We start from the raw sequence: 27,897 nt of genomic DNA on the forward strand, positions 1-27,897 counted from the left end.
TCCTTTGATTCTGGAAGGCAGAAGAAGCCCATCATCAGTTTTTCCCTGGGCTAAAGTTAAAGTGCCTGCAGAGCTGCACTCCGTCTGCAGGTTCTAGGGGGAAATCTTTTCCTTTCCCAGCATTGCAATGCTGCATTCCTTGCACTGCTTGATTCATGGCCACCTTCTCCATTCTCAAAGCCAGCAGCCATTGTAGCATCTCCAAATCTCTCTCCTGTCACATCACCTCCTCTGTGTCAAATCCCTCTTTATCTTACATAAATTCTGAGATCCTCAACTTAATCACACCTGCAGAGTCTTTTTGCCATGTGAGGTAACACTCACAGCTTCCAGGGACTATGACCTGAATATCTTTGGGGGTCATTCATCTTTCCACATCAGAATTATAGATTGGTCATTATTTTATTTCAGTGTATTAAAGATATTATTCAACTGTCTTTTGGCTTCCAGTTTTTATGTTCAGTTTGTTTTTTTTTTTTTTTTGAGACGGAGTCGTGCTCTGTTGCCCAGGCTGGAGTGCAGTGACATAATCTCACCTCGCTGCAAGCTCTGCCTCCGAGGTTCACGCCATTCTCCTGCCTCAGCCTCCTGAGTAGCTGGGACTACAGGCGCCCACCACTACACCTGGCTAATTTTTTATATTTTTAGTGGAGACAGGGTTTCACTGTGTTAGCCAGGATGGTCTCGATCTCCTGACCTCGTGATCCGCCCACCTCGGCTTCCCAAAGTGGTGGGATTACAGGCGTCAGCCACCGCGCCCGGCTGATGTTGAAATATTTGTTAGTCTAAGTATCATTCCTTTTAAGGTAATCTGTATATTTATTTTTCTCTAAGCTTTTCTCTTGGTTTTAATCACTGTGATCACGGATAACTATGATGGGTCTAAGTGTACATTCCTTTATATTTACTTTGCTTGGGATTCTCTGGTCTTTTGACCCCTTAGTGTCTTTCAATAGTCCTGGAAATTTTTCAGCTTTTATCTTTTCCATATTACCTCATTCCCATCCTCATTGTCTTCTTTTGGGACTCCAATCAAATATATGTTGGGCCTTCTGACTTATCCCCATAGTCTAAATCTACTCTTCTGTGCTTTCCATATTTTTGCTTTTAATGCTGTATTTTGAACAATTTCCTGTGATCTAACCTCTGGTTCTTAATTCTCTCTTCTATTGTTTTTAATCTTTTGCCAAACACTTCAATAAGATTTTCATTTGTTATTAAATTTTTCCTTTCTAGAAGTTCTGTTTGATTCTTTTCCAAATCTACTAAGTCAGTTTTTACAGTTTTTGGTGCCCTGCAGATATTTGCAAGCTTGTTTACTTTTTCATGTGGTTAGCACATATAAACTTAATGAGTTTGCATCTGAAGCGTGTCCAGGTCTGTTTCTGCTCTCTGTCGTTTATGCTAGTTCTCACTCATGTTGCCTTATTTCCTTCTATGCCTGATTATCTTTTTTCTGATATGCCTGACAATTTCACTAGTTATTGCCCTTAAAGAAATTATTTGTGGAGATTCCCTGAGGTTTAGAATGAGTGTACTCTCCTTCTGGTTGCCTTTTGGATTTACTACAAACAAAATTCATGGCCGGGCGCGGTGGCTCAAGCCTGTAATCCCAGCACTTTGGGAGGCCGAGACGGGCGGATCACAAGGTCAGATCGAGACCATCCTGGCGAACCCGGTGAAACCCCATCTCTACTAAAAAATACAAAAAACTAGCCGGGCGAGGTGGCGGGCGCCTGTAGTCCCAGCTACTCCGGAGGCTGAGGCAGGAGAATGGCGTGAACCCGGGAGGCGGAGCTTGTAGTGAGCTGAGATCCGGCCACTGCACTCCAGCCTGGGTGACAGAGCAAGAGCCCGTCTCAAAAAAAAAAAAAAAAAAAAAATTCATTGTCCATGTATGATATAGAACCCGGGGGTGCAAATCTGGATGAGGGCAGGCCTCTGGTCACATCTCAGGGGTAAATTTATCCTCTTCCTACTTCCTGTCTTGCTTTGCTCAGGTTTCTCTCTGGGACCATGGGTTTGGGGGGAACAGGAAATGACAGATTAGTCCTGGTTCATCTTAATCCTGAGGGTGTGGCCCCTTGGGACCCAGCTTCCTGTAGATAAAGGTCTCCTGTAAGAGTCTGCATCAGATGTCCTCTGGGCTCTGACATCTGTCATCCTTACCCCTTTGATGTCTGCAAGGCAAAAGCAGCTTTGGCACTCGAATCATCCTCGAGTGTCTTTAGGGTCAAGCTTTCTCCCTAAATCAGCCTGGTAGGGATGTGGTATCATTCAGCTCTTCAGTGTTTTTATGGTTACTTACTCAGAGTTGTTTTTAGCTGAAGGCTCATCCAATAATTCAATCACCTAACCTTCCCTCGTAGGAAATAGCTATTACATTTCTATTGTGTGTAATTATGCAATTGTGTTTAATATCTGTGTTATGTGTCTTTAGGAAATTTAGAAATTTATGGTGCAGAAAAAAAATCAAGCGAATGTAGGGCCACAAGTTTGTATTTGCTTTAAGATATTAGTAGCCACTTGGGAGATTGACCTGGTGTCGACGTCTTGGGGGAAAAAGGTGAGAGACTTTTACTGGTTGCACATTAACCCTGGGGAATGGAAAAACCCATCTTGCTGGATGCCATCTAATGTTTCCTCAGGGGGTAACTTTAATTCGTTGGCCAATAAGTTTCATCCTTGCCTTAAAAAAAATGGCCACCAAGGCAAAACTACTCTTAGCTGGCTTCCCAGTCACCTCTGCCTGGTCCTGAGCTGCCCTGGAGTGGCCATCATCCAGCCTCTTCAAGTTAGGGCGGCTGGCTTTGATTCAGGCTGTGGAGACAGCATTAGTCAGCAGCCTCTTCTCCCATGCATGCCCTGATCTTTAATGCTTCAACCTGCGTCTGTGACAATGACTGCGGATTCCTGACTGTGGCCACGGCTCAGGATACTTCAGTGGATAAATTTGGGCCAGGTTTGTGAGTCCAGTCCTTGGGCTCCCCTCAACATCACGCTTTAGCCAGTTGGTGTTGGATCACGCTTTTAAAACTTTAAACCTCGAGTGTTAAGAATGAATTCTTGACTGTTCAGTCCTCATATCCCAGATTTGGATGGAAACCTCTGATGTTATAACCAACATGAGGAAAAGCCTGTAAATCATTTACAGATTCAGAAAACACTTAATGGGCTTCTCCTCTGTGAAAAGCACCATGCTGGGTATTGTGGAGTCCTTGCCCTCAGAACGCTTCTAGTCTTTCTTTTCCTATGCAGAGAACACAAGTGTGCCCACCTAAGAGAGAAACTGAGATTTAGAGGAGCCACTGAGGATGGCTGTGAGAGTGATCTGGCTAGGATGTTTGTCATCCCATTGCTCATGAGGTTTGATGTGGCTGATCCGCCTAGCTGGCATCTCTTCCCTCCTCATACCTCAATGCACATTCCTCCCACATCTGGGCTCATGGCAGTGAATGTGACCTTTCTGTCCAGAGGAGTTCTATCATTTGGTCAAGGTAGGGAGGCGATTGTGCTTCTCTGTTTAAGACTCAGCAAAAGACAAAATGCAGAAAGCCTGAAGGTGGGAGCTAATCTTTCTGGCTGTCACCAGGTCTCGTACAACCATATGGTTGTCATGATGTATGCATCAGAGTAGACCCCATTTCCTGGAAATCATTTCAGAATGGATACTGGAATTTGAATTAATAAAACTTAGATGGACCCAAACTTGGTATCTCTTTGCCAATTCTCTCAAAATTCAGTGTTCTGCAGTGTTCCTACACAAGTGAGGTTGGTGCACTTATTAATGTCACTAAGAGATCAGTTAAAGCCTCAGCAAACAATTGCCATGTGCTCTTTCAGGGGAAAACAACTTACAATCAGATTTGTTTCCTCAGCAAGAATTAGAGGATATACTGCCAGAGTTTCTCCAAGCTGCCCCCTCTTTTCTTTGGCAAGCTATTGGACTGTTAGCTTCCAGTCCCCAGCTTCCTTGACTATGAAGATTCCTTCCTAGTTTGGTTCAGAGCACAGATTCCACTTGCTTTTATTTTGCTTTCTAATTGCTTATTATTCTCCCAAGCACATACTTTTTCTTTGCTCTACTCCTCTATGTTGCTGAATATTTTGATCCTAAACAAAGGTTACTTTTGTACTCAGCTTGTTATGAGAGATCAGTAATATGTGACATGTGATATGTTTTCCAACTTTTATATCTTTATACTCCCCGGGTGTTTGGCCATGGAGATCATGTTTTGCTGAGTGTAATATCCTTGCCATTCAAATTTTAATTGAAGTAAATAGTAAAGCAAAGCTGGAGTAGAGTGGGTCTTTCTCCTTCTCCTGTCCCAGAGGAGGCATCCAAAAGTACTCACAGAATATGCAAAGTATTAAGATACTAACTTCTTAAACTTAGGATACATTCCATCGTATTACTTGTTTTTGTATGTGCATGTGGACTAAAAGTGATACCATGTTGAAGACTGTCTAATGCTATATTACAGGATATTTTGCTCTTTTGCAAAAGTAGAGAATGAAGACAGTGCAAAGTGCTACACACAGCACTGGGCGTTGACTGTTGGGAGGTAAAAGGCAACTGGTGTTCTTAGAGGAGAATTGGACAAAGTTGGACTTTGGCTACTCTGCTACTGCGTCAGCACCCTCTCAACACTCAGCCTCCCAGATGCTCCTCATGGGACCCATGCTTAGACATTATGTTGGCCCATGGGAGGATTAGCTGCAGCTCTTTTGCGTGGCTTGTGTTCTCTAACCCCAGAGTCATGGAATAGACCCTACTGTGAGTTGTTTATTCATGATATTGAGCTCTGCTTGTGGCAGGTGCTGTCATAGGCATAGGGCATACAGCAATAGAAAAGACAACAAGATTGTCTTTGTTTTTTTATTTGTTTGTTTGTTTTGTTTTTGAGACAGGGATCACCTCTTGCCCAGGCTAGAGTGCAGTGGTGTGATCTCGGCTCACTGCAATCTCTGGCCCCCAGGCTTAAGCAATCCTCCTGTCTCAGCCTCCCAAGTAGCTGGGACTACAGGTGTGCATCACCACACCTGGCTAATTTTTATATTTTTTGTAGAGATGGGTTTTACCATGTTGCCCAGGCTGGTCTCAGACTCCTGGCTTAAGCAATCCACCTGCCTCAGCCTCCCAAAGTGTTGAGATTACATGCATGAGCCACTGTGCCTGCCCTAAGATCCCTGTCCTTATGGAGCTAATATTCCAGGGAAGGGACAAGCAATAAAGCACAAGATAAGGTAATTTTATAGTGGTAAAGGTAGGATAAGGGAGGAGGACAGAGAGTAAACCATATGTCCTGCTTTAGAGGAATCCACATGCACATACAAAATCCAGTAATAGGATGGGAGGTATCCTAAGTTTAAGGCATCACATATGGTTCACTGTCTGTGAGGTGGCCTCTTTGAGAAGATGACAGTAGCACTGGGACCTGAGGTTGAGACTCAGTCACATGAAAACATAAAGCGACGCTGCCCAGAAGAACCCTCCACCTGCCACTGATGACATGTACTGTGCTGTCCAGCATGGTAACCACTGGTCATATGTGGCTGTTGAGCCCTTGAAATATGGCTAATGCAACTGAGGAGCTGTGTTTTAAATGAAATACTAATAATTTAAATTTAAATAATGAAATGTGGTAAATAACTATCCTATTGGACAGTGCCGATGAGGGGAAGGACATTTCAGGTAGGGAGGGCAGCTTGTGCGAAGGTCCTGAGGCTATGTCACCCTGCGGATCCAACGTGAGATCTCTGCCTGGAAGCTCTGGTCAGTTTTTAAAGAGCAAATCTGGAACATTTAATGACGCTTCCTGCTTCTGTTTTATGGGCCTCTGGAGAACCTACAAAGGAATAACAGTTAACCAGACAGGAGTTAAAATCCCTGCTCAACAAAGAACCTATTTCCTTTCCTAGGAAGGACTCATTCCCACATTGGCTGACTCACAACCCTTAACTGGTTTCCTCTGCTAATGGCTGTGGCCGGCCTTTGTCTGTGCAGGATGTAGCCTTTTCGTCACTGAACTTGTTCGTTCTGGGAACGAATCCTGCCTTTGTTCTGGACTTGCATCTTCTGGTAACAAGAGGCTGGAACCCCTACCATGGCTCCTTCAAGGGGTCGCTTTGTATTCCACATACAGTCCTCCATTCATCCTACGGGGCTGAGACCTCATCTTTTCTGGCATAGCTTTTCTATTTTCCTCCATTGCAATGATAGAGTAGTCAGTCCTGGTTTTAAAGAGAAATTGGTGTTTAGAGAGGATTTCACCTTTAATTGCCACTTTAGGTTGAAAGGATTAAGAAAGAAAAGGAAAGAAGAAATAAGAGAAAAAGAAAGGCCCCAGGAATGTTTCCAGTGGTTTTCTCACATGCCATGCGTGCATTGGGATCTCTCAGACCACGGAAGCCTCTCTACCTCCTGGGCAAGAATTGGGCTATTCGAAGCAGCCACTGGTTAATCCCAGCAGGGGCAGAGGGAGGGGCAATGGCAGGGACCAGCTCTGTCCATCCAGCATGGGTGGAGATTCGGCTCCAGTGAGATTCCCAGGCGAAAATAGAGATGAGGTAGCCAATGCTGGCTCAATGTGCTGAGGATTAGAGGAGGCTCTGCTGCAGAGTCTGTAATCCTGGACTAGCCTGGATTTGTCATTGGTTTAACGATGAATCTACTCCTCTCTTTGTACTTACATAGCCCAAGAAAAAACAATGACCTAGTACCACCCTGAAAGGTATATGAAACCAAGCGAAGAGGATCCAAATGTTAAATTGGAGGCCACAGAGCCAAGCCCACCTCCATGGGTTGACCAGTTACTCTGCCTTCTTCCTTTGGTCTTACCTGACTGTCTGCAATTAGCTCAGTGGTGGTAGGGGGCACAGGGGAAGGCTGTGAGCTTTAAGCCGTGGCATGTACCAAGAAGCTGTCTCGATGTTGATGACCTTGATCCCTCCGATGGAGAAGTTTGAGATCATAAAATGAGTACCTGTGATGCCTCAACAATGTGCTGGCATGTTCCATCTCGTTTTGCAAAGAACCTTCCCAGAACATCGTGTGAAAACCCACCTGAATTGGGTGCTTTGGCTTCATGTGTAACCGCGGCAGTGCTTCACGAAGATCCCTCCCATGCACATGTGCCTTGCCCTTACTTTTAGCATGTGGTTCTCCAGGAGAGAAATCCCTTCTTGGGAAAGGGGCTGTGTTAGACACCTTCATCTGAGGGGTTCATTGGAAGACTCTATAAGCTACATGGGTCAATATTAGCCCAGTTGAATTCCTTCGTCTTGTGTGTGTGTGTGTGTGTGTGTGTGTGTGTGTGTGTGTGTGTGTGTGTCAGGGTCTCACTCTGTTGCCTAGGCTGGAGTACAGTGGTGTGATCTCGGCTCACTGCAACCTCTGCCTCCTGGGTTCAAGCAATTCTCCTGCCTCAGCCTCTCAAGTAACTGGGATTACAGACACTAGCCACCATGCATGGCTAATTTTTGTATTTTTGGTAGAGACAGGGTTTCAACATGTTGGTCAGACTGGTCTCAAACTCCTCACCTTGTGATCTGCCTGCCTTGGCCTTCCAAAGTGCTGCAAGTACAGGTGTGAGCCACTGAGCCTGGCCAGGAATTCCTTTGTCTTATAAAAATTATTTTTAATTTAAAAATAGGTGTGTTTATTAAAGAAAAATTAGTTGGCTGGGTGCAGTGGCTCATGCCTGTAATCCCAGCACTTTGGGAGGCTGAGGCGGGCAGATCATGAGGTCAGGAGTTTGAGACCAGCCTGGATAATATGGTGAAAACTCATCTCTACTAAAAATACAAAAAAAAAAAAAATTAGCTGGGCGTGGTGGTGGGCGCCTGTAACCCCAGCTACTCAGGAGGCTGAGCCAGGAGAATCACTTGAACCCAGAAAGGTGGAGGTTGCAGTGAGCCAAGATGATGCCACTGCACTCCAGCCTGGGCAACAAGAGTAAGACTCCATCTCAAAAAAAAAAAAAAAAAAAAAGAAAGAAAAGAAAAGAAAAATTAGCCTACAGCCATACTACCTTGAACATGTCTGATCTCATCTGATCTCAGAAGCAAAGCAGGGTCAGGTCTGGTTAGTACTTGCATGGGAGAAAATTTCGAAAACTTACAAGAAGAAAGAGGAGAAAAAAATTACGTATGATTCTACCATCTAAACACAGCAACTCCTGTTAACAGTTTGGTATGTTCTCCAATAGGATTTCTTTCCTACAAAAGGGTTATTTTGCCTTTTACATGGCTGTAACTGTAATATACATACAATTTTGTGCACTGGCTTTAGATTTAACATTAAATAGTAAATGAATAGTAAATATCACTTGTTAATGGCAGCATAGTATGTCCTTAAGTTCCGTGTACTTGGCACTTGGGCGACTTGAACCACAAGGACTCAGTAACGGCTGAATGTCACACAGTGAGTGGGTGATGCAGCCAGCCATAGCCACCCCACCTCCCAGGTGAATTCTCATTATATTCACTGAGATCACTGGATCTCAGTCTTTCCCTGCCTTTGTACCCACACGCGGGATGTATATCACTGCCAGTTGCCTCCTTACATTATTGTGTTTTAACGCCCTCGTCTACTCCAGTGAGGACCACTATACCACCTGCTACAGGACACGTCCCCGGTGTGGAGGTCAGATTATCCCTGTCTATCCTGGTACCGGAAGAGACCCATAGTATCATAATAAATAACAGTATTCATGGGGGCCAGGTGTGCCATGTGCTTCTCCCAACCCAACTTCCACCTCTTGCCTTAATACTAGTTTTGGAGTAAAAGAAAGGATTAACTGACCTGGCACACTGGCTCATGCCTGTAAAATCCCAACACTTTGGGAGGTCGAGGCAGGCAGATCACATGAGGTCAGGAGTTCGAGACCAGACTGACTGACCAACATGGTGAAACCCTGTCTCTACTAGAAATACACCTTGCATATTGGGAAGTGTGTTAGTGGAAATACAAAGTCTTTGGAATCCAACAAACATTGTTTCAAATGACCACATACTAGGCTTTGACACTTTAGGTGAGGTACTCAGCCATTTGGAGCTTCAATGTTCTCATCTGTGAAATGGGGATAGTGATCTTAATTTGTCTTAAGACTTGTGAAGATCAACAGAATGTGTGAAGCAGGTAGCATAATGCCTTGTGCACCCAGACTTACTACCTACCACATGTTCACCCCTCCTTCCTTGCCTGGCACAGTGCTAGTATACAGTAGGTACTCAATACATCCTATGACATTGAACTGAATTTTCATTTGGGATGTTTAATTTGTGCCTCTTCATTTCCAGATTGGAACTGGAGTTGTGTCCTGGTCTCTGGGTAGGAGCTAGGACCATACAATTAGAAGGGCTTATTCTAAGTATCGACATTTATTCTCCTGGGAGTTGCATTCCAGGCCATGTCTGAGGGTTCCTTTTATTTTAATAATCAAGCTCACATTCAGTGTGTCATGTTATGGAGCTCGCAGTAGCAGATACACAGCTCTGGCTGCACCACAGGACACATGGCTTCTACCATAATCCTGAAGGTAGGTGTGGTCCTCATCCTTCTTTCCTGTGGCTGGCTGTGGGTGGCAGGTTTCAGGCATTTGTTTTTAACCACTGCACATCACTGCTTCTCCCTCAATGGCAGACAGGAGCAGAGCCTTCTATGTGGATTTGGAATGATGTGTGTGGTGGGGCACTTTTCAGTAAACTCTTAGTCTAAGAAAGTTCTGGGCATAATGAAAGAAGACAGAGAGAGGAAGGGCCAAACCTGCTCACTGGAGTAGAACCTTGCAGTTTGGGGAAACCTAGTAGACCATGGGAAGCACTCAAGGCCAGAAGAGAAAGGCAGCCGCGGCCAGGCTGTCTGGTTCCCTCAGGCCAGGAGCTGGGACTGGCGCTTTTAGGTGTCTGTGACTGAGTCAGCAGCTGAGGCCAACAGAGCCTGAGGCAGCCTGTGGGCTGTGACTAAATTAGGAAGAAAAAGCCCTTGGGCTCTCCTGGGAGCTCACTGGGGCAGGTGGGCCATGGAAGGGCCTCTGGTGGGCAGCTAGAAACAGACTGGTCAAACTGACTTTCACTTTGATTTTTCAGCGTAACTGTAGAAATGTCACACACTGGGTCTGAGTTCAGTCCCAGCAGGAGGGAAGACCCCCGATGCCAGGGTACCCCAAGCCCCATCTCCTCCAAGGGGCTAAGTAAAATAGGAGAATCTGGTAAGCTTCAATCACTAAGTCATTTATAAGCTCACTGGGGAGTTGTGACCTTTTAAAAGGAATATACCCTTTTGACTGTTTTGGGTAGGAGATTATAGTGGACACCAGGCATCGCAGGTAGACACCAGCCTGTCCCAGACAGGACAAATTGGAATGATGGTTGCTTTGCATCCATCATTTTAAAATCTGTGACAACAGATTTTGATTTTAGAAAATCACAAGAAGGTTCAGTTTGGTTTGAGTGTTTAAGGATTGCAGTGTGAGATTTGGAAGGAGGAAAGTAAAAAAAAAAAGTTGGCAGGAGAACGGTGGCTCCTAGGAAGAAAAGTTACATTTCTAAGTAATCAATCAAACTCTGAATGAGGCCAGCCAGGGCCTTTAGCCACTTCCTCACAGAGAGGGGCTTCTTGGTTTGTTTGGTTGGTTTTTTTTGTTTATTTGTTTGTTTGTTTGGTGTTGTACTTTCTGCAAGATTGGTTGAAGGCATTAGCCTGAGAGCACAGTTTCTCAACTGCAACACTATTGATATCTTGGGCCAAAGAATTCTTTTGTGGTGGTTGTCTTGAGCATTGTAGGATTTTGGCAGCATCCCTGGTCTCTGCCCAGTAGATGCCAGTTGCATCCCATCAACCCCCTCAGTTCTGACAACAACCTGTTTCCAGCATTACCCTGGGGGCCAAAATCGTCCCCAGCCACTGCTTAGAGCAAAGGAGAACTCACCTTTCCTACTGAAAGGAATTGCAGTTACCATTGGGTAGGTGAGATGATGGGTCGTCTCCGTTCATCTCCTGTTCCACAAAAATAAAGAAGGGCAAGTGTTTCTGGAGCTTTGCTGGTTGGGTGTCAGTTGGGATTGTCTGATGTAGCTGTATTGCTAAGGATTTTTAGGGTATCTTCAGGACCAAATTTTCACCCGTGAAAACCCAGAGTAAAAAGCAAGCAAACAAACAAGCAGACCACCACCCACAGCAGCAACAACAAAAAACAGAGAAGTAAACCAGGTGAGACTTTGGAATTTTATTAAAAATGGTCAGCGCGATCAGCCCTAGATCTCTCCGTCAGAAGTGCTCTCAGGAGGCCTGTCTGCATAGAGCTGGCTTGGGTGTTGATACGTGAAGAGGCTGAGAACATGTGGCATAAACATCGACTGATATTGTTTGCCATTGCCATTTACACTCAGCGTGTGTAATGCAGCAGGAATGGCTCCCAGTGGCATGTGACTGCCCTTCCAGGCGGGCATGCCATGCTCAGGCACTGCTCTTTCTCTTTCGCTCTCTTCCTCCCTTGCTTGCATACCCCCTCCGCTGCCCCTTTCCGGACTCGGGAGAGTTTGAGTGAAGGCTTGTCATGATTGGCATGCAGAAAGCTGGTAGAATGTCATTGGAATTTTCTAGGGAGGCACATGCGCGACACCCAAAATGACTCCTGGCTTCGGTGGCCACAGGTCAGCGCGTCGTGCCAGGCACCCTGGTCTGTTTCAGAAAGGTAAGGTTGCATGACGTCATCCTACCTTTCCCCAGCACAGGGGAGAAATCAAGGTTTATTTGTTTCTTTTTTAATTCTCCAGTTCAGGCAGTACCTCTGAACATGTTCTCGGCGCTGAGCGTTTGTGCATGAGTGTGCGATTTGTCTGTGTCCCCACCCCCTCCGTTTAAAAAAAAATTAACAAATGATTCACAACGGCGGTTTAACATGTGACCTAAAACAGCTCCTCATGACCTCAGTGAAATCAGCGATCCTAATGTCAGGAAGTCTCGATGCTCTTTTTACGCCGGTTACTAAACTCTTCTATAAAGAAAAGTCGCGAGGCTACTGGAAAACAGATTGCGTTATCACCAGATCTGGGAGAATGGAAGGGGATGCATTCAGAATCCCAAAACTTTATAAATGATGGACATCTCTTAAGGGTGAGGTGTTTTGTGTTAATTGCTGGAATTTGGCAGTGATGGAAAGTGAACTTAAAGGTGTTTGAAACATCTCGTATCTGTTGAGTGTTGACTCATTCTGGACCAGGAGGGGAGTGCCGTGATAAAATTCATGAGCAGGGGATATTTCGCCAAGAAACAAGCTTGAGAATGGCTTCTGAGCACCCCTGAAGTAGCTGGAATATGAATTTCAGCACCTCTTAGAGATCTTTAAGTAAAGTTAAGTTTTTAAACAAAACTATTTTCATTGTCGCCAAGCAAGCAAGCAAGTCTATAAACTTCTGTCGTGTGGTTCAGGGCACAAATTTGGACATGGACATGATGGTCTGTTAGCAGACTCAAGCACAACCAAACATGACTCACCTCATTTCTCTATCTGATGCAATTACAAGTAGCTTCAACACACGTGGTAGAGGAATACTAGTTTTCTGCTTGCAAGTGTGTAAAAGCAAATCCACACTCATAAAACAGCATGGACAGGGTATCTTATATCACGGAGTTTTTTTTTTTTAACCTTAAAAATATCTTTTATGTAGCTTTGCCATTGGTGCCATTGGTTTCTGCCTTATATGCACTGGAATCTTTTCTTTCTTGCAATTCTGAGATGTGAGAAAACTGAAGGGGAGAGGGTTAATATGTTCACACACTTGCCCCTCCCCCACGTGCTTATGCTAACAGCTGCCATGTATGATTTTTGTGGAATTTGATATTTCAAATGAAATGACTTCCTTATTTTCCATAGTCATATAATAATCAATTTTACCATAGAGAACAGTGTACATGTCAAGCCTTGGCTGCTTCTAATTAGCAATGGATGGGGTAGCTGGGGAAAGCGCAGGAGAGCAGTTTCAAGGAAAAAAAAAAATCAGTCTTCAAGCTTTAACCATTCTTTCTGGCCTCAGCCAAGGCAGTTTTCAATCTGCTTGGATCTTAACTGACCACAAGTTTAGTTTGTGGTGTTCTGAGAAAATATGTAGAATGGCGCGTGCAAATGTGATGAAGATGGGTCTGTGTATCTAACCGTTGTGAGGTTGTCTTTTATCTCTATTCCACAGTAACTTTCTTATGGCCACAGCTTTGTAAGATAGAGGCAAAAGCCAGAAGTAAGGCACATATAATATTCTCTGCCTTGGGCGACATCTATGTTTTGTTGGCTGTAGTCAGAAAGGTATGTGTCTTAAGGTACCAGAAACTTCCATCCATTTTGGGAAAGGGATATTTTTCTCAATAAATAGTTATATGGCTTATTTACAAAGCCCCAATCTTAATGTTCTCATTTAATCTAAGGAATGTAAAGGAATGAAACTGTGCACATTCCCAAAACACACACGGAAACATATACCACGTCCTTCACAAGGAAACAGAGTATTTGGGTAAGACCTACATTCCCACAAGCTTAAGACGGTCATAATTTCAAGTCGGTTGAACGACTATTTGTTCAGTGCCTCTAATTTGCCCAGTGCTGAGCCACGTAGGCACTTGGGAGTTTGAAAGATTCTAGGATGTGGATGATGTCCTCAAGGTGCTTATAATTTAGAAGGCAAAACTCCTCCCCTGGCAAACCTCACCTGGCTTTCTGCAGCAGAAACTATATGTGTTCTCTGGGGGAAATCTTATTGCAAAAAATAGTTATTGAATTGCATGGGAAGGTGCATCAATAGAGCTAAGAAATATTTTTAGCTCGATTGTGTTTGACTCTTTGTGGACTTGTGACCCTTTGTGGACTTGTAAAAGTTTCAGTATTTATTCTTCAGGGTCAGTTAAGACAAAAGGCCATGCTGTTTGGAGTGACAAAAAATGGCTTATGGAACCCAAAGTAATAAAGAACAGATTGATTCTATTCTTTTATAGATTGGTAATTCTTAGACTTTGCTGCACGATTGTTCTCCTGGGGAGTTATTAATATTACAAATTCCAATGCCTTGGTTGAGTCAATCTCTGAAAGTGGGACTCAAGCCCCAGTACTTTTTAAAACTTCCCAAGTAATTCCTAAATGCCACCAAGTTTGAGATCTAGTGATAGAAATGACTTTATCAACAACCTTTTTTTGGTTGTTTATTTGGTTTTTTTAGCCTAAGCCTTCTAGGGTGAGTTTTGGAACAGGCTTTTTATAATGATGGGGGTGGGTGTTGACTAAACAACTTTCAGCCTTCTGGAAGCTCACCTTCTGTTCTCTGCACTAGTGAACTCAGTGTGGATGGAGGTATGCTTTCTCCCTTTCCCACAAACCTGGTAATATGACGCCAAGTCAATCACTCAACCATCTACGTTACCTAAGGTTTCCTGAACCTTGAATGTTTTTATTACAGGAGCCCAAATGTTCTGAAAATCTTGATTATGTCTCTTAAGGGAGGGTAGTTATACGATTAATTACATGTGCCTCTTGAAATTATTTTTGCATTGTCTGAAACCCCCATGGAAAAGGAAGTCCATTCTTGGTGTACTTGCAGCTAGTAGAAGTAGCTCATTAAAATACAGGGGTTACTCAATTCCTGATAACTCACTATAGATTTTTTTTTTTTTTTTTCAGACAGGGTCTTGCTCACTCACCCAGGCTGGAGTGCAGTGGTGCTATCATAGCTCACTGTAACCTCAAAACCCAGGGCTCAAGTGATCCTCCCACCTGAGCCTCCCAAGTAGCTGGGATTACAGTTGTGCACCACCATGCCTGGCCACTTTAAAGACTTTTTTTAGAGACAGGATCTCTCTATGTTGCCCAGGCTGGTCTCAAACTCCTGGCCTCAAGTGATCCTTCTGCCATGGCCTCCCAAAGCGCTAGGATTACAGGTGTGAGGCCACTGTCCCCAGCCACCTCACCACAGATTCTTACAGTTGGAAAGTATTTTCAAAATATTCTAGTGCTGTGGTTCTCAAAGTGCAGCATCAGCCTCACCTGGACTTGTTAGAAATGTACATGTTCAAGCTCCACCCCCAGATCTTCTGAGTCAGACACAGAGATGAGGGTGTGGGTGGTGGTGAGGGGCGGGCCCAGCATCTGTGTTTTAGGAAGTTCTTCTCTCTGGCTGCCCACCAAAATTTGAATTACTGCTGTTATTTCACCTTGTCAGAAACTGAGATACCTCAGTCCTGGCATCTGTCTCTGCATCATGGCCAGATCATCCTAACTTTTCTATGTGTCATGAATAACTGCCTTAAGAAAACACCCACCATCCTAAAATCATAAGGTATAAAGAAACCTTAAATGTTGTCTCATCTGACTCTCCCATTTCACAGATGAGAAAACTAAGGTCAATAGGGTGACATGAAGTCAATAAGATGTAGAGTCATTGGTGACATTGCTTTTGGTCTACTTATAACCAAACACTCCTCCTCCCACACTGGCCCACATCGCCTCTCCAGTTTCATGTGGACTTCTAGTGTTTGGCATAAATCACATCAGTTAAAATGTCTAGGTTAATCGACAGGCAACTCTAGAAAAAGACCAACTATTTAAGAATTTTAATTCTTTAAAATTATTCCAAAATTCTTTAATTTCAAATTGGCTTGAATTTTATAACCATCTTTGTACATTTAATAGAAAAAAATCTCAGTGGTGTAAACTGCTGAAAAGAAAATTCACAGAACATGGGGAGTACTCCTGGAACATAGGTTTCATCCCAACATCATGTAGATTAGGCACTAACAGTGCCTCAGAGGCACACACTGAAATTACATTTTCTTCAGATTTAGTTAAAAGGAAAAATGTGACAAGAAGCCTGTTTGTTGAATACTTTAAAATTTTATACTTGATGTAGTTGGTGATATTTACGTAATTTTGTCAGTGTTCAAAGACTGAATCTAATCCACATTTTCTGCAGAGCTTCATCTTTCAAAACATTGTAGCAATACACAGGGAACATTTAGCCAAGAAAACGAATGGAGAATGCACAGCTATTATCTACATACCCACATACATGGAGCAGGCGTGTCCATGGATAATTTTTTTTTGTTTTTTTGTGGATTTTTTTGAGACGGAGTCTGGCTCTGTTGCCCAGGCTGGAGTGCAGTGGTGTGATCTCAGGGATTCTCCTGCCTCAGCCTCCCGAGTAGGTGGGACTACAGGTGTGCACCACTATGCCTGGCTAATTTTTGTATTTTTTTTCAATAGAGACCAGGTTTCGCCATGTTGGTCAGGCTGCTCTAGAACTCCTGACCTCAAGTGATCCTCCTGCCTCACCGTCCCAAAGTGCTGGGATTACATGCGTGAGCCACCATGCCTAGCCCATTGGATAGAAGTGTTTATTGGTTCCACACACCTACCATGTGCCAGGTATTACGGTATGGTATGGGACACATATAGTTCCTATCTTCGAATGATCATGGAACAGTGGGGAAGTCAGGCAAGTGCTTCAGTAGACAATTATAAGAGCAGGTGGTGGAGTTAGAAGAGAGTACAATTGAGGTTAATGGAGCAGAAGGGCATTCTGAAGATCATGAAAGGGACATCAGTGCACACTAGATGGGAGCAGAAACCAGAGAAGGCTGCCTGGAGGAGGTGTCCTGTAAGCTACATTTCAAAGGATGGTAGATGTCTAGGTGAAGGGGAGTAGGGAGGAGGTTGTGCAGGGAGAGGGGCCAGTATATGCCAGGACATCAATGCTCATGTGCACATTGTTGATCACTGGGGCAGGACTGATCTATAAATCCCTATATATTTCCTTTGTGTGTATAAACATTAGCAATTTGGTTTCTTAGAGAATTTTGTATAGCAGTTTTAAAATATACATTTCGAAAAGCTCATTTTTTCCATTACAAAAGACTCAGATGTTTCCAAGAAAAGTTTCTCAGCTGAGCGGTCACCAGATCTTATGTTACCGAGAAAATGGAAAGATTTCCCCTAACCCCAGAAGTCAAACCAGCTTCCTCAATTTGAGACTGCACAAAACCAATTAATTTTTGCCCAGTGTGGATTTTCTTAATAATCGTATCTCAGACAAACCAATTCCTGTCCTAAGTGGATTCGAGCCACATTTCACTCTGAAAGTTGTGGGTCCATCTGGGAAATGTCTTTGTAGAGGAGAGAATTTTATAATAAGGTATTTTTGGTATTTCATTTACTAAATCTTCAGGGATATAGGTAAGAGAGCCTCTGTGCTGAACTGACTGCCCAACAGAATAAGGTTAGAGGGAATGAAATTATTTCATGCTGGCTGGCCTGCAACACATGCCTCTGAACGAAGCCATATACAGTCATGGGTTGCATAACGATGTTCTGGTCAACAACAGATAGCATATACAATGGTCATCCCATAAGATTATAATACTTCATTTTTACTGTACTTGTCTAGGTTTAAACATATTTAGATATGCACAAATACTCACCATTGTGTTCCAGTTGCCTTCAGCATTCAGTACAGGAACATGCTGTGCAAGTTTGTAGACTAGGAGCAATAGGGTATATCATATAGCTTGGGTGTGTAGTAGGCTACACCATTTGGTTTGTGTATGTACACTCTATGATGTTCACATGACAAATTGCCTAACAACACATTTCTCAAGGCATGTCTCCATTGTTATATATGGATATATATAATCTCCATTGTTATATATACATGACTGTATATATAACGATGTTTTCTTTAAAAGCATTTTCAGGAGCAGCCAGGCGCAGAAATAGCTTAATTTGTGAGCAATGATAATGATAGCTAATATCATGATCATACTTTCCAGAGCCCCTGCACATCATGTTTGATCTTCACAGTGAGTGGAACAGACACTACGATCTTCATTTGACAGATGAGGAAATTAAACCTTAGAGCTATCAGATTTCAAAGGTGAAGAGACCTTGAAGATCCTTTCATCCAGCTTTCTCATTTTACAAAAAAAAAACTCCCTGAGATCCAGGGAAACGGACTGACCTAGGATCCCACAGGGAGTAAATAAGGGCTGTTGGGCCAGGCCTGGGTTTTCTGATTTCTAGCTCCCTGATTTTGTACTCCATCATACTGTTCTCCATCTTCAGTGTGTTAGAGGAAACTTGGTAGGTTATGCATTCGTTCTTAAGGAGAAATCTTGTTGATATCAGTCCTATGCGCTATTTTATAAACACACACACGTGGAAAAAGTCCCTTATTTTCCTGTTTTTTTTCTATATGTAGATACAGACGGACACATACAGACAGATACACACACCGCATGTGGATGTCGCTGGGGAGATGAGGGTGGGATTGGACTTAGCAGAGTCTCAAAGGGGACTTCAACTTTGTCTGTCAAATATTCTTTTATTAAAAATTTTTGAAGCAAAATGCCATCACAGTAGCATTTGTTCATTTTGGATAATGGGCACTGAATTCATAGGTGTTTGTTTTCCTCTTCATATTTCTGTATTTTACAATTTTCAAAAGAAAACCAAATATGGATATTAAAAATAAATTCTCACCTATAATACCATACCCTTATTTTATAAAAATAAAGCATATTTTAAAGAAAGAAAAATGGTTCAGAAGGAAGGAAAGAAAACTATACTATGGTTCTCATTAGTTAAGTTGACATTAATCCGCTCTTTGCTTTAAGTCTTTCCTGGGATGACACTAGCAGAACGTGTATCATTTTCTCTGCATTTGCTGCAGGATCAGTTCTTTTTGGCAGGTTTTGAGTCCTTCTAATAAGTCCAGCAGGAAAGGCAGGCCTCTTGTGTCGGTTCTAAACCCACCAGCTGCCCCATTGTGACTGCATAGTCCCCTGGCTGTGAGAATATGCTCTGCCTGATAAACAACGTACGCAGCATGATGGACTGAAAGCCCAGGGATCTGGTACCAAACATGTTAGTTAAACTCATGCCCGAAGGAAGTAGGCCCAGAAACGTGGTTTGTGGAGCTCCCTTTAATGAATGTGTAAACAGAGAATAGAATATTGACCTTACAGTTTAAAAACCCTCCTTCAAGTCCCAGTCAAGTCCCTTATTCACTGGATGACCTCACACGGTTCATCTGATCTTTCTTGGTTTCAGTCTTCGTACTATAGACTGGAAATGGTCATATTTGACTTAGCTGTCCATATGGCTGTTCTGGAGATGAGACAGCTAATGAAGTGAGAACACTTATTAACACACCGACTGAAAAACACAAAACAAAAGAGAGATGATAGGATTATTATTGCTGTTATGAATCAGTCCAAGAGGTGTCATGGTGATATGAATCATCATATGGTAATGTCATGGCTAAGGGCCAAACACAGAATAGCAGTACTGACCCAGCAGTCTCAAAATTAGTCACAGAGGCCAAGCTACTGAAGACCCAGCAGGCCTATTGTTATCAAGAAAGAGCACTATCCAAAAAGTGTGTGGCCTCATCTTCTCCTTGCAAAGAGGAAATTCATCTGGTATATGTTGATAGGCATGTATCCCACCACTGCCACTCCATCAGTCCTGAGGACAGAGGCAGCCTGCATTCTAGTCCCAGCTCTTCTCTGTCTCGGTGTGTGACTTGGGCTGATTCACAGAGGATGCCAACTTCTTTGGCTTTTGCAGTTTTTTGTTTGGGTTTGTTTTGTGTGTTTGTTTTTTGTTTTATTTTGTTTTGTTTTTGTCTGTAGAATGAGTGAGTTAAACTAAATTGTCTCTAAGGCCTCACCTTGCTCTTCAAATTTGTGATCACTAGCTGGAGTTTGAACTTTAGCCCCAGTATGACTGTTGTGTTATCATTGTCATCTTTGTAACCTGGCATTCAGGGACGTCCCTCTCTAGTTCATATTCTGACCTAGCTTCTGAAAGCATTATAGCGGAGTTGAGAATTTTTGATCTAGGAAAGATAAATATTAAAAGGAAATTCCCACCTACAATACCATAAATAAGGAATATTTTAAAGAAAAATGGTTCAGAAGGAAGGAAAACTATAATGTAGGTCTTGTTAGTTAAGTTGACATTAATCCTCTCTTTGCTTTAAGTCTCTCCTGTGTTGACACTAGCGGAATGTGTCATAAAGGCATGGAAAGATCATAAATTCTCAACTCTACTCTAAAGATGTGACCGTGAGCATTGCATTTTTTTGGCCACATCTTTTTAGTGTTGTCATACCTAGAAAACATTTTCTTGCCTGGTCATGAGCTCTCTCACCTCGATTACTTTCTATATTTTAGCACAAAAGAAGAAATGGCACATTCGCCACTCAGCCAGTTGCGCTGGAAGTGAATTTAAATTCCTGCACTGGTTATCTTGGAAGATACTGTGCTTATTGCAAATGTGGCCGGTTGCATGAGTTTAGGCACTACCGTGCTCTGGGCTGTGGTTCTTGGTTCCTGCTTCTGGGTGACTGGACAGTAGCAGGAGAGAGTCTGCTAATACATCTACACACATTCACTCTACTGCGTTTCAGCTGTGCCCTTGTTATTCCACAGCCCCTTAAGTCCTGGTTCACCAAGCAGATGTTAAGACTCTCTTGGATCCCTCAAACCCCATCCCCCATGCCTGCTCCCTCCTCTCTCAGCAGTTATCCACTCCTTATCTTCTAATCCTCTTTTCTCCCTACGATGATGATAGTGACCCTGTAGCTCCAACTACTGGGTCCTCACAGTCAGTCCACTCCTGCAGAGGAAACTGGAGGGTGACCAGGAACCTTCAAGTCAATGTGGGCCACAGAAAGAAACTGTCTTTAAAAGCTGGTTAAATGCTGGTGGTTTATGTAGACTGGCTTTCTTTAAGCAAATAAAGGAAATGCATTGCCTCATGTCCAGCAAAGTCCAGGGTGGATTCAGGAGAAGCTGGCTCAAGGCATTCCTAGGAGGTCATCAAGGAGCTGCCTGTACCTCTGTCTTCAGGCCAGCATCTTCTGACTTGGCTTTATTCTCAAGCAGGCTGTCATTAAGTGATGGCTTAACAACAATTTAGCAACCATGGCATGACAGAGAATCATGCCTGATAGCTCCAGCAAAGTATCAGAGAGTCTTCCCCCTTGAGCCAGTCACTGCAGCCAGAGGGATGTGGTTCTTGGACTAGCCAGATCTGAGACATACTGCATGGGCCCCTATTTGTGCAGAATTTGCCCCTGACTACATTCCCAGAGGGTCTTTGGATGTTTGGTTAGATGGTCTGTACTCTGGGGGGATCAATTCATACCAGCAAGATCCAATTAGCCCCTACACCTACCACCGCCTCTCTAGTGGAAGCTCCTTTTGCATCTAATTGTCTTGGGAACTGTGCTGGTTTTCTCTTGCTGCTGTAAGAAATTGCCACAAATTTAGTGGCTTATAATAACATACATTTATTATCTTACAGTTCTTGAGGTCAGAAGTCCAAAACCAGCCTCACTGGACTACAGTCAAGGTGTTAGTTCCTTCTGGAGGCTTAAAGGGACAATCTGTTTCCTTGTCTTTTCTAGTTTCTAAGAGGCTACCTGCATTTCTTTGGCTCATGTCCCCTTCCTCCATCTTCAAAGCCAGCGGCAAAGCATCTTCTCTCCTCTCTGACTTCTGTTTCCATCCTTATATCTTCTCACTGACTCTGATCCTCCTGTTTCCATCTTAGAAGGACTCTTGTGATTACATTGGGCATACCAAATTCAGAAATTCAGATAATCAAGATCTTTAATTCAATCACATCTCCAAAGTCCCCTTTACCATGTAAGACAACATATTCACAGCCTCTGTGGGTTAGAATGTGGACATTTTCAGGGCATCATTATTCAGCCTACTGCAGGGATTATCCACTCTATTTAAAAACCTGGACTTAGACAGAGAAAGAGTAGACTGAAGCTCCTGCACCGGAGTGGGGAATTGTAGATAGTCCTCTAGGAAGGTGACTTTGTACCTGCTTATAGGTTGAGTTATTCACAACAGCAATATTTATTTGCTTCTTGGGTGTATTTAGATTGTCCTTTTTGAGCTTTTTGTGGGTTTTTCTCCACAGAATTGTGTACTCATAAAAGAGGTATCCATATTGCCTCAAAGCCACCAGGTTCTGATGAGCCATACCCATTATCTTCTTTCTCCATTTTGTTCACAGCAATTACTTTGTGCCCATCAAGTGGGAGGCAGTGTGCTGAGGAAATACAAGATTCTCCAAGACATACTCCTTTCTCTTGTGGAACTTATGTCTAATGGAGTAGAAAGGCACGCACGCAATTATTTTTAACCCAAGGCGCAGGATGTGCTAAGTGATATAAAAGTGACAAACTAAGGAGTGTGGGAAGACAGCAGGAGACATCAGTTCCAGCTTCCAGGGGTGTCAGATCATGCACCCCAATTCTTGGTTCAGAAATATGATCACTATATGCACCTGAATTTCAGGTTATTAACTATTGCAGGCTAAGAATTTTAGGGCTTTAAAACATAGTATGATGTGTTTTTTCTTCTTTGTCTAGGGTGTTTGGATCAAAACAGGTGCTCAGCTCTGATGATTCATGTGAAATCACTTCTACTCAAGGTTGGCTAAAGTTGAGAATGATGAAAATTTTCCAGTCAAAGCAAAAGTTAGGAAGAAAACCTGGTTAGTTTTCTTACTTTTTGCAGAATCTGAATGGGTTAACTTCCGTAACCTGGGTCATACTCTGAAAAGGACAGGTTTCCCATGGCTGACCTGCAAATACCCAGTGTGGCTGGCTTTCCTAGTCGAAAAGCTATAGCTCTTCCTCACATGTCCTTTCAGGGGCAAAGGGGAATCTCTACTAAGAGCTCTCTCCTGCCCAGAATGCAATTTTAGAAAATACAGCTGACTTCTCTGGGAAAAACAAAACCAACCTTGTCTTACTCTGGTCATGGAAACCAACTTGGCACCTCATTATCGCCTTGTTAGCAAGAACAGGCTGCATGATGGACAAACCTGGGAGGAAGAGTTGGCCCAGCGTGGCCAGGGTTTTCAGTTAAGCTTAATTGCTCTTCTAAAGCTCAGCTACTTAATATTACACAAGTCGAAATTTATCGTCAGACTCTCGATCATCCATCCTCCTCTTCCTTCCATATTCCTGCCTACATAGATATCGGTGCCTCCCCATTCTGCTGCTGTTGAATTTGTGGTGGGTCACCAAAGGGCCCCCAAGGCTTGTTTGCAACCAGCTCGACTCCCCAAAGGAGAACAGGGCTGTAACTACCTTTAGCTTTGAGCGCCCTCTTCCCCCATATTTTAAAATGCAGCTAGCTGGTGCTGCCCTTGGAGCATAGCAGGGCTGCTGGCTGGGGAAGGTGGTGCCTTTTTAACATCTTATAGGCAATTTTTGATTTTTCATACAAATGGGAAAGAATAACAAAGGTATTTTATCTGGCTCTCAAATGTGCTTTGTACTTACATTTAAATGTGGGTGTGCCTGACGTTCTGGGAACTCCCTGCCAACAAGACAGTGTGGCAGCTTATGTCACTTGCCCTTTTCCTCCTCACCTGAGCTAGTCCCCCACCTAAGTGTCCAACAACAGATGAACAGATCTCCTTTTTGTTTCATTATCGTTGGATTTTTACTGTACAGAACCTGTGACAGTAGAGACTAAGGTGTCCCAGTTATGCAATGTCTACCCTGTACTGCCTAAGCATGCTTATTGTACAGCATGCATTGTCCATGGCAACCCCAATTTCCAATTTTCCAGTCCCCTTCTCCCCATTCAGATGTCCTAGAATTCCAGTTTATCAACATCCTGAACATATTTCCTGATGACACCCACTTTTCAGAGGGGAATCTAAAACCTGGAAAATATGGTCTTAACCAAAGATTCCCTGCCTGCCTGTGGTAACCACATATCCCAGACGTTCTGGGAAAGTCTTTCCAGTTTCCAGATCATGCACACTGATTTTTGGTCCAGAAACCACTATAACCAACCAATATAGGTCACATGAAAGACACATGTCAGACAGACACCCTTTGTGCAGTAACATTCGGTGAGAGTCTACCGTTGCCCACTACTTCAAATTCAGATTTTTTTACTTGTAATTTTTTGGTTATTCCTTATGCTAGTTGAGTTTGAGAGCTCAGTTGAAGGGAACTGTGATATTGTGAGATTTGGTCTTCATCAGGTTTCCTAGCATACAACTCCAAAAGTCTTTGGAATCACATAAATATCTTTTTGTATGCTAATGAGTTGACAAATGTCTGGCAGCCCCTTAGGTATCGTTAGGATGGGATCTGGTTACTGGAAAGCCCACGGCAGCATGGAAGGATTGGGACTTTCAGCCCCACCCCCAACCTCAGGGAAGGTGAATGCCGCTGAAGGTAGAGTTAATCACCAATGGCCAATGATTTAATCAATTATGCCTGTGCAATGAAACCTCCATAAAAACTCAGAAAGGACTGGGACATGTGGAGGTTCCTGGAGAGGGGGGTGCCTGAGAGGTCGTGGGAGTTCTGCACCCCTTCCCACACACTTTGCCCCGTGCACCTCTTCCATCTGGTATTCACTGGCATCCTTTGTCATTTATCCTTTCTAATAAACCAGTAAAACCAAGCAAGTCCCTGAGTTCTGGGAGCCTCTTTAGCAAGTTAGTCTAACTCCGATTTACAGCCAGTTGGTCAGAAGTACAACTAAAACAACCTGGGGCTTGTGATTGACATCCAAAGTGGGGGACAGTCTTGTGGGGCTGAGCCATCAACCTGTGGGATCTGACACTTTCTCCAGGTAGTGTCAGAATTGAACTGGAGGACACCCAGCTGGGGTCCACAGCAGAACTGGTTGCTTGCTTGGTGTGTGGAGAAAACCTCCCACACATCTAGTGTCAGAAATGATTCGTGTTGTGAGAGTATAGGAGATGCTGAATTTGTTTGTGCCTGTATTCAGACAGGAAGACAATTCATGTTGCTTTTGGATGTGAAATGAGGACAAGGATGAAATAGTGTTTGGCACAAATGTAAACACGATCCACTCTGTAGGCAATTGTGAAGCCTGCCTTTTTCACTTAACATTAGAGCATATAGATTTTCTCATGTCATTAATGTGGTTTTGTTTTTGTTTTTTGTAACAGAGACTTTGGCAAATTCAAGATAATGTTTACCATTGGCTATGATGGGGAAGGGTGAGGTGGGGAAAGCAGGTAACCAAGGGAGATTTATCGTGTTGGAATGTTCTCTGTCTTAAACTTGGTGCTGGGTACTCTTTTTTGAATGTCCTAAATGTTACATAATAAAGTAGAAATTTAAACACCAAGTTTAATGATTACTTAATATTTTATTATGTTGGTGTACCATAATTTCCTCAGTTCAAATCCCATCTCCCTATTGTTGGATATTTGTAATTTTCAACTTTGGACTCTTAAATAATATAGTATTAAGCATCTTTGGGTATCAAATTTTATCTTCATTTGAGCTCCTTTTCTCAGTTTAGATTTATATAATTGAATGCCAGGGTCAAAGAATATGTCTATAATAAATGCATTTTGTTAGACTATCTTTTAACAAAGCTATATGCGTTGATTATCACTGACATTGTGCCTATTCTACTCTCTCTCCAACACAGTGTCATTTTTAAAAAATTGCTATTTTGCTAGACGAATATTTATTTCGAATGGTTTTAGTTTATGTTTCTACTTGCCAGTGAAATTGAACGTTCTGTCATATAATTTTTCCATTGGAGTTTTTTTCAAATGAGTATGTGTGAGCACAGGTTTTTGCAGATTCACTTGTATGTGGGACCTGTGTGGGAAGGTCTTGTTTATGTGGGGGCGGGGACCACAGATAACAAACAACAGCCCCTTGCCCCCCTCACTGAAAACGAGCTGTGCATCTAGACCTCTGTCTTCCTGCAGTGCCGCCAAGCTCCTGGACAAGAACCCGTTCTCGGTCAGTAACCCGAACCCTCTGCTTCCTTCACCTGCCAGTCTCCAACTGGCTCAACTGCAGGCCCAGCTCACCCTCCACCGGCTGAAGCTGGCACAGACAGCAGTCACCAACAACACTGCGGCCGCCACAGTCCTGAACCAAGTCCTCTCCAAAGTGGCCATGTCCCAGCCTCTCTTCAATCAACTGAGGCATCCGTCTGTGATCAACGCCCCCCACGGCCATGCTGGGGTGCCCCAACATGCTGCAACCATACCCAGTACCCGGTTTCCCTCTAATGCAATTGCCTTTTCACCCCCCAGCCAGACACGAGGTCCTGGACCCTCCATGAACCTTCCCAACCAGCCCCCCAATGCCATGGTGATGCATCCTTTCACTGGGGTAATGCCTCAGACCCCTGGCCAGCCAGCAGTCATCTTGGGCATTGGCAAGACTGGGCCTGCTCCAGCTACAACAGGATTCTATGAGTATGGCAAAGCCAGCTCTGGCCAGACATATGGCCCTGAAACAGATGGTCAGCCCGGCTTCCTGGCAGCCTCGGCCTCAACCTCGGGCAGCATGACCTATGAAGGGCACTACAGTCACACAGGGCAGGATGGTCAAGCTGCCTTTTCCAAAGATTTTTACGGACCCAACTCCCAAGGTTCACATGTGGCTGGCGGATTTCCAGCTGAACAGGCTGGGGGCCTGAAAAGCGAGGTCGGGCCACTGCTGCAGGGCACAAACAGCCAATGGGAGAGCCCCCATGGATTCTCTGGCCAAAGCAAGCCTGATCTCACAGCAGGTCCCATGTGGCCTCCACCCCCCAACCAGCCCTATGAGCTGTATGACCCCGAGGAACCAACCTCAGACAGGACACCTCCTTCCTTCGGGGGTCGGCTTAACAATAGCAAACAGGGTTTTATCGGTGCTGGGCGGAGGGCCAAGGAGGAACAAGCGTTGCTCTCTGTGCGGCCCCTGCAGGCTCACGAGCTGAACGACTTTCACGGTGTGGCCCCCCTCCACTTGCCACATATCTGTAGCATCTGTGACAAGAAGGTGTTTGATTTGAAGGTAAGTTGTCCAAGACAGGCTGGGAGCCACAGCTAGAAGCCTGGGCAGGCCTTTCCCCACGACCCAACTCACGCTGCCAGTGGGCAAGGAACTTTTGCATTGGGGTAACAGAATTTTGCCATCAGTATTCTTGACTAAAATCATAGGTATTAGGACCCAAAGGAATTTCAGAAATGTATCAGGACCAGTCCCTTGCTTGAAGGTGAGTCAGAAATTCTTACACACTTTTTATAGATGAGAAAGCTGAGACTGAGTAGGGGAGCAAAGGACCCCATCTGGGTTGCTGAGAAGGGGCTCAGGAACTCGAGTTTCCTGCCCTCTTATGGAGCGCTTCTCCCCTGTGGTATACCTAGAAGCTACTGCCCCTTGAGTACCCATACTGTAGTGAGTTAGAAAGGAAATAAACCAGAATTTTGAATTAGGGGAAATAGGTTAATTCCCCCTTGGAACCGAGACAAATTATTATAGAGAGCCTCAGGTTCCTCATCAGCAAAGTGGAGATAGAGCCTCATGACACCTTCCCGGTGGTTGGAAAATGCCTTGAGTTGCTGCACACAGAGCTGTATGATAGTATAATTTCCCCCCAAAAAATGTATTGCAGGTGCAGTGAAATATTTTGAAGCAACAAAAATTATAACAATTACCATATATTAAACCCTTTCTGTGTGCCAACAGTAACTCTTATGAGGCAGATATTATTATGATTTTCATTTTACAGATGAGAAAACTGAGGCCCAGAGAGATGAAATGACTTTCTCAGCCCCTTCCCCCTGCCACCTCCCCAGCTTAAAAGTGGCAGAGTGGAGATTCAAATGTGGGCCTGACCCTTCCAGAGCCTGCACCATTTAAGCACTGAGCTGCCCCGCCTCCCATCCCTTATCCTGTCCAAAAGCATAATAATGTCCTTGCAGAGTGTGAGTGACACTGCAGCATGTCATTCACCTCTATTTGGGTCACATCATCCAAATGCATCCCTGTGACCCAGATGGGACATGCCCTCTGACCTCCAGTCTTGGGAGG

At 43.8% G+C, this 27,897-nt stretch overlaps 1 protein-coding gene across 4 annotated transcripts in view; it reads left to right on the top strand.

Annotated features, from left to right (window-relative positions):
* RBM20 (RNA binding motif protein 20) overlaps window positions 1-27,897 on the top strand; it is a 196,653-nt gene that overhangs the window by 111,777 nt on the left and 56,979 nt on the right. For 2 of the 4 annotated variants that reach the window (XM_065521408.2, XM_045361513.3), the window contains exon 2: window positions 25,794-26,877. In XM_065521408.2, the coding sequence (XP_065377480.1) occupies window positions 25,794-26,877 (1,084 nt within the window). Of the gene's footprint in view, window positions 1-11,484; window positions 11,700-25,793; window positions 26,878-27,897 lie in introns of those variants that run through there. The other 2 variants (XM_005566413.5, XM_045361514.3) reach the window with 2 other exon arrangements.

The sequence above is a fragment of the Macaca fascicularis genome, chromosome 9 (genome assembly GCF_037993035.2).
Source record: "Macaca fascicularis isolate 582-1 chromosome 9, T2T-MFA8v1.1".
Taxonomy (NCBI): Eukaryota; Metazoa; Chordata; class Mammalia; order Primates; family Cercopithecidae; genus Macaca; species Macaca fascicularis.